Raw genomic sequence first — 7,172 nt, 5'->3', positions numbered from 1 at the left:
TCATTGGTTCGCAAAGCAAATGTAATAACTGCTCTCCCCAAAGGACCTGTGATTGCAGCTTCCACTCCTCAGGACTGCAATTGAGCTGTTGGAGGAGGATTTTTCCTATTTCTTTCTACCTCCTCACTAGCATTTTGATTGATGGAGCCCCATTTTCTCAGTGGAGGAAAACAAGGCACAGAGTCACGTCTATACGATTGTCAACGGAGAACTGGGGATGAAATTAATTGGGGCCCCTGGACTTGAACAGAAAAGTAAATTTTGTTTAGAAGCCCTTCTTGCCCAATATGGTCCATCTCTGGTGGCTGCTTCTATCCCAGGAATTAGGGACAGGGCTGGTTTACTACCACCAGATGCCCCAAACACTGAACCCATTATGGTATGTGCCCCCATATGTATTTAAAATTTAAAAATACAAAGCCATAAAAGAAGTGTAATCAAATCCAACACAGTACCACCCCCCACTGAAATATCAAATACCAAATACTTTCTAAAAATAAATGTTGGTGCCCCTCCTATGCCAGTGCCCTGAGCAAAATCATAGGCGGTGGAATCCATAAGTCAGCAGCGACTGAGGGGCACCCCGTGTTTATATACATGTACTTAACACAGTGTTCTTTTATCCCAGTAGGGGATCAATCCCCTCAAAACGAAGGTTCCCAGGCAGGATAGCATCTCCCTGTTCCCTGAGGGATCCACAGGGCAGGGACAGTAAAATTACTCTCAGCTTTGGGGCTCTTTGGGGGACAAAACTCTTTTCTCCTACTCACATTCTTGGTCTTCTAGAAAGGAGCAGTGACGTAAAATGAGATTTGGAGCTGCCCAGAGCTGAGACCGTGCCTCCCCTTCCGATTCAGGGCTCCTGGGGCAGACACCGCTTCCCGCCTAGATTGGGCCTTCTGAGGGCTGAGATGACGTCTCCGCTAAACGTGTGGTTTCTTAGGGCTGAGATACAGTCTTGCTTTCAGATCTGAGGCTTCCTGGGACAGGTGCACCATCTCGCCCTCAAATTCCAGCTTCTGGGGTCAGGCCCGCTTTTATGCGGCCTATTAAGGGCTCCTGGGGGCAGGGACCTCCCCTCCCTCTCAGATTCGGGGCTCACCATGGCTGAGATGGCGTCTCCCCTCAGACTCTGGGCTCCCTGGGGTAGGGGCAGGGTCCCGCCCTCAGAGTCAAAGCTTCCCGGGACAGGAGCTATGCTTTGGCCTCGCTCCGCGTGGGGGAAGGGTCTGCGGGACCAGCGGCTTCTCCTCTGGCGGGAGGGGGGGCTCCCCTGAGGCCCTGCCCCCTTCATGACATGCTCGAGGTGTCCGGTGACCAAGACACTCTTAGCTGGGTGCAGGGTGCGGCTCAGGGCGTGGTCACCGGGGGCTACTTAGGGCGGCCCGTGCGGGGGCCGGCGCGGAAGCTAGCTGCCAGGCTGCCGGGCACTGAGCGCGGGTCATGGCGTGGATTCTGGACTGCCTTTTCGCGTCGGCCTTTGAGCCCCGCCCCCGCCGTGGTGAGTGGGGCCCACCGAGTCCAGGGGCTGGGGTGCTTGGCCGGGGGTGGCCGGCCGCTGCAGCCCCGGCTGGGAGCCCTGGGGCTTGGCTCGCCGCCCCCTTGCCTCCCTTGCCGCTGGCTTTTAGCTAATTGTTCCTGGCTCAACGGACTGCCCCGTCGAGGCCCCGCATAAATCACCAGCTTTGCCGGGAACAAGGAGCAATCGCGCTAATGACTCGGCGGGACTCGGGGCGAGCGCGGGGGCGGAGTCGCTGGCTTAGCCGGTCTCAGGGACACCCAGAGCACTGGGGCCAGACGCGCAGGAGCGCCGTCCTGCAACCCAAGGGCCCTAAAGGCCCCAGGATAAACGTCCCTGGCAGGGCATGCAGGGCCCAGGGACCCTGAAGATTGAGGTGGGGAGGTCCTTTTGCCTTGAAGCTTGTCCCCTTTGTCCCAATCTCAACTACAGACTGTCAACATGGGCCCCTTAGAGTCGTCGAATTCAACCCCTTCGTTTAAGAGATGGTGACATTGAAGCCCAGAGATGGGAAAGGCCTGCCCAAGGTCAGACAAGGAGTTGGCAGCAAATCTGGTTCTGCTGAGGCTCGCCAACTGCCCACTGCCCCAAACTGCCCAATGGCAGAGGCCTGGGGTCTTCAGTCTGGATCTTTCCTTGGGTACTTGAGATCAATACTTGGTTCCCCTATCCCTGTGGAGCTGAGGACATAGGTGTGCAAAGATCACAGCACGGGTCTAAATATGTAGGTGGCATTTCACCCCTTTCCTGGAACTGCTTCTATAAAGTACATTTTGGACACCGATGATTTTTTCCACCTTAAAGTTTCAGGAGACTGATATTTTCTTTTTGAGATTTCCCAGGACCCTCACCCACACCGTCCTTCACTCCCCCTTGGTAGGCCCCACCCCCTCCAGGCCGCCACCTGCCCCCACTGCCACCTGTTTTTCCATAGTCTCCACCTCCAAAATCTATATTGGTGAAAGTGCGTCATTGGTCACCAGCCATAGACCAAACCTGGGGTTGTCTCCTCTTTCCTCTGCTCTCTCACGGGTGGGGGAGGGGAGGCAGAAAGAGAAGGGGCCTCAGCAACTTAATTCAGCAGAAAGCTGCTTTTAGTTCTTGCCAGCCGCAGCACCCTGCTAAGAGCCATCCCAGGAGTCTCACCTACTGTAAGGGACTGCAGCATGCCTAGTAAGTTCAAGTACAGTCTCTGGCAGGCCACAAGGTCTCTTAAAAGGAAAGTAATCTGCATACACACAGAGAGTTTAACTTTTGTTCTGTATATTTTTTCAACTTTATGTGATCCTGGTGAATCAAAAAAAATAAGGAAGTTTCATAAGATGCCTTTTAAGGCTTTACCCTACCCTTGAAACACCCTACCCTTGAAAAGGGGTTATTAGGAACCATTCCACTCCTGCCTGGCCTACAAGACTGTTGTGTGACTCCAATGAGATCAAGGATATAAACGCTTCTTTATAAATTACCCCGTTGAGAGGGGGTCAGCATCACACAAGGAAGCCCATACCCATCTAAAGACAGCCATGTCATTAGAATTAGAAGGCTTTTCCTTAAACTGAGCCCAGATCTATGTCCTTCTGGCCCTGGCGCTGATCTTCATGATCCTTCCAAGGGAACAGTACCAGTCCTCCTCATTCCCCCACCCCTACTTGCCTCTGTTTTTATCCAGGCCAAACCTCCCCAGTTCCTTCATCTGTTTAACATGTGAAATGGCCGCAAGGCTTCTACTTGCTCTTTTTTATACAAGCTCCAAGTTGTCAATGCCCAGTGACCTGGCCAAAAGAGGATTTCCAGCTGTGCCCCTGTAAATATAGTCCTGGAGGGCTGACTTTCCCTCTTTTGGAAGCCCACGTCACACTCGTGGTACACAGATACATAGCCATAGATACTCACATACATACAGTCATTCACCACATAACGACATTTTGGTTAACGACAGAGTGCGTGCATATACGACGGTGGTCCCATAAGATTAGTACCATATAGCCTAGATGTGTAGTAGGCTATACCATTTAGGTTTGTGTAAGTACACTCTATGATGTTTGCACAATGATGAAATCGCCTAACAACACATTTCTCAGAACATATCCCCACCATTAGGCGACACATTCCCACACTGACACATGTCCACATACAAAGTCACGAATGCACATACACACTTCATATGCAGCACATACTTTTCACACACAACACAATATATCCACATCACACATGCACACACCACACACAAATCCCATGTACATGCCACCCAGTTCACAAAAATAGTTTATTTATATTGGAGTACTTTCAACTGAAGCTACTCTTTTTTTTTTTTTTTTAAGTAAACCCAAGTTCTTTTCAGAGTCTCCACTCTGTATTTAGTTGGTGTTTGAACCCAAGTGCAAAACCTTATATTGACTACTGTATTTCCAGTCTGGTGAGACCTGTCCCCTGATATATGCCAGTGGCACACCACTGCCTACATCAACTGATAAAACAGCAGCTAATATATGTGAAGTACTTCCCAGATGCTGGGCCCTAGGCTCAGTCCTTTATGATCTCACTTAGGTTACACAACATCACTTTGAAATAAGTAAACAGTCTTTGGCTACAGTTTTTTGACCAGGTAAGAAGCTATTCACTGCACTCCCCCTAAAAAATGCTGTGCAACATGAAGGGTAACTTTGTAGGTAACTGTTGATATTCTGTAGGGCTATAATTGCCCTTGGTGCCTCCCTTCAAATGCCTTCCAGAAATCCTCAGGAGTCAGGGGTGGGGGGAAGTAGCTGGCCACTGACTAGGAAGAGTGGGGGAAGTATTCTAAATGTTTTTCCCCCCACCCCACTTTGCCCAGGAGATAGTGGGTATGTTACAGCAATCTTTTGAGGGTGGCAATGGCAGTGGACAACCATATGAAGACATTTGGGAAAGGCATCATTGAGATCTGGGAAGAATGAGGGCCCAGAAAGGTCTTCTTTCCCAGGGAAACGGACAGCACGATTGACCCACTTGAAATTCTCTCCCCAGTTCACTCTTGGCATTGGATTTAGCCTCAGACAATTGGACTTCTGTAAGGCAGCCAAAATTCTAAGGCTGAAGGGACCCTGGGGCCCACTTTACATGCAAATTTGATCTTTTCTTGGAGATGGGACCTCATCGATTTGCCGAGGCCAGGCCTGGTTGAGCTGCAACAGGATTCTTTTCCAGAGCCGGAGCAAGTTTGCCAATGAGACACCCCACTCCCCTGGTCATGGTATCAGACCAGCACGCTCATTCACCAATGGCAGGACTTCCCAAAGTTCCTCTGTAAATCACATGTTTGCACCTCAAAAGACATTTCTCCACAGGAAAAACATGTGACACCCTAGAGCTTGGGTTCCTAGGTTAGCCCCACACTTTACCCACCATGAGGATAAAATGCAGAATCTCTGTGATGAAAACTGGCAGAAAATGATACTTTTGCAAATGGACCTCAGGCTCCAGTAGTAGAGCTGACATTCCTCAAGCTTAAATATCAAATGACAGAAATCATATTGGACATTGATAAACCAGGTCCCTGAGGGTGATTATGGCAATGGTGAAAGCAACATCATTCCTTTTTTCACACTTATCTACTAAGACAACCTAAATGTCCAACAATTGTGGAATGATTAAATAAACTATATGACATACCCACTTGTTAGACTAGTATATAACCAGAAAAAAGGTGTTTATGAAGAATATGTAGCTACATGGAAAACAGTATAACTGTGTCAAATATGCATTTTTGAAAGACTAGAAGAAAATTCAGCAACAATGTAAGAGATTCTATTAAGTTGGTGGGATAATAGTTATTTCTATGTTTCCTAAAATCTATATCAAATTTGTTCTTAAATTACTTGTATAATTTAAAAAGGTTTTAAAAAGGCTAAATGAAGGCCTATGATATGCAAATAGTCAATACAATGATCTAGAGTCCCACTATACATAGTTTAATCTAAGAGATTTTTTTTCCTTCAAATTTTAGTTTAAATGTAATGATTAGATCAGGTCAGCCAAATGTGATCTTCACAATGATCATGAAATGTCCCCTAACACTGGGCAGGAAGAGGCAGAACTGGTTTTAACTCCAGGTCTGCTTTTATAGTGTTGCTGTGAGCAAGTTACTTCACCTCTCTTAAAATGATATAATAATGCCTACATTTCCAGGTTATAAATAATAATAGTAATAATAGTTATTATTATTATTATTGTAGATATCATTATATTAAATGGCTTCTATGTCTCAGGTATGCAAAGATGTGTTTTATTCCTTCTCTAAATATTTACTATGTACTAGTCATTTTGCATAAACAATCTCATTTAACTTTTATAACAACTCTCTGAGGTATTATCTTTATTTTAAGATGACAGCTCAGAGAAGTTCAGTAACTTGCTCACTGCCACACAGTGGCTGAGCAAGGATTACAACCCCTTTTGGTCTGATTTCAAAGCTTGACTGAGATTAAAAGAGATAACATTTGCAAAGCTCCTAGCACTAAGCTGATACACAGCAGACATTTACCAGGTGGTCAATACCATCTTGATATTCCCTGACTGCAAAATTCTGGTCTTTGATTTACTTGATTACTTATAGATTCCTTTCTATGAAAAGGTGCACATTTCAACTGGAAGATGCAATGCAAACACCACCTGTGTCCTCATCGCTGGGGCTCTGAGTCACTAGGAAACGATTTCTGTTTCCTTCTGGTAGTATCATTTGTTCTCACATGTATCAGCAGCAGTAGGTAGATAGCATGTTTGATGAGCCTTGGCAGCTACTGTCATGTCTCAGATACACCTCTTGAGAAACCACACAGCTTCCTTGGGATGGGCACGTAATACCCAGCAACTGGTAGGTCCCTGCACTCAGGGAAGCTCATGAAGCGGCTGGGGCCCATCCTAAACTCCTACTTCAACTATTCTCTGTATCGTATGGCTGACTCTTAATTGTTACCCCTCCCACTTCCCTCCTCAGAGCAGAGGCTATAGGACCTCCTCAGAAGCAGACAGGGGTAGAAGCTGGAGAAGCTTTTCTAAATTCCTAAATCCTCAGAGGGACTCACTAATAGATTATCTTGCATGGTGGAGTCTCTGGTGAGTGAGGGGCAGCACGCAGGATGAATAAGAGGAGTGAAGGAGAGGGAGGAGTTGAAGGCATCTTCCAGAGACTGGGAACACCTGAAGCCCAGCCTCGCAGAGCTCTTTCTGCCATGAATCTCAATACTTCTCTACTTTGTAGCCTCCTTATCCCTCTCTGGGATTATATCCGCCCCCTACCCTCAACTTCTTAACCTTGCCCCACCACTCCCTGCTTAAATGCAGCTCTGGCTTGTAGTGACTTGTTTTTGTCTCTAGAGGGAGGCAACAGCATCAGGGAGGAAAGGGCATAGATTGGGGTCTTCTTTCACTTTACCATTTTTGACAAAGGGTAGATTTTATTTTCCTTTAACTGTGAACAGATAAATAACTAATTGGAGCTGTAGTTTACGTGCTGCAAAGCCTTTCTCAGAGAAACATCATCTCTCCCCTCATGGGCCCATCTATACCCCAACCTTGGTGGCTGCTAGAAAAACGGTGGCCTTGGGAACCCTTCTTAATTTCTAGGGTATAAGTGAGGGGGAAAAAAAACCCAAACGAACAGGAGTCATGGGGC

The 7,172-nt window shown here is 47.2% G+C and overlaps 1 protein-coding gene across 1 annotated transcript in view; it reads left to right on the top strand.

Annotated features, from left to right (window-relative positions):
• Positions 1–1,440: 1,440 nt before the first annotated feature.
• The window catches only part of ARHGAP36 (Rho GTPase activating protein 36), a 31,598-nt gene continuing 25,866 nt past the window's right edge, over positions 1,441–7,172 (top strand). Inside the window, exon 1 of the mRNA XM_087427654.1 lies at positions 1,441–1,501. Within this exon, the coding sequence (XP_087283780.1) occupies positions 1,444–1,501 (58 nt within the window). The 5' untranslated portion in view covers positions 1,441–1,443. The remainder of the gene's footprint in view (positions 1,502–7,172) is intronic.

This window comes from Ceratotherium simum, chromosome X (genome assembly GCF_057802395.1).
Source record: "Ceratotherium simum simum isolate JZ-2026a chromosome X, ASM5780239v1, whole genome shotgun sequence".
NCBI classification, from domain to species: Eukaryota; Metazoa; Chordata; class Mammalia; order Perissodactyla; family Rhinocerotidae; genus Ceratotherium; species Ceratotherium simum.
Note: the sequence above shows the minus strand (reverse complement) of the source record. Positions and strands in the feature narration are given on the sequence as shown.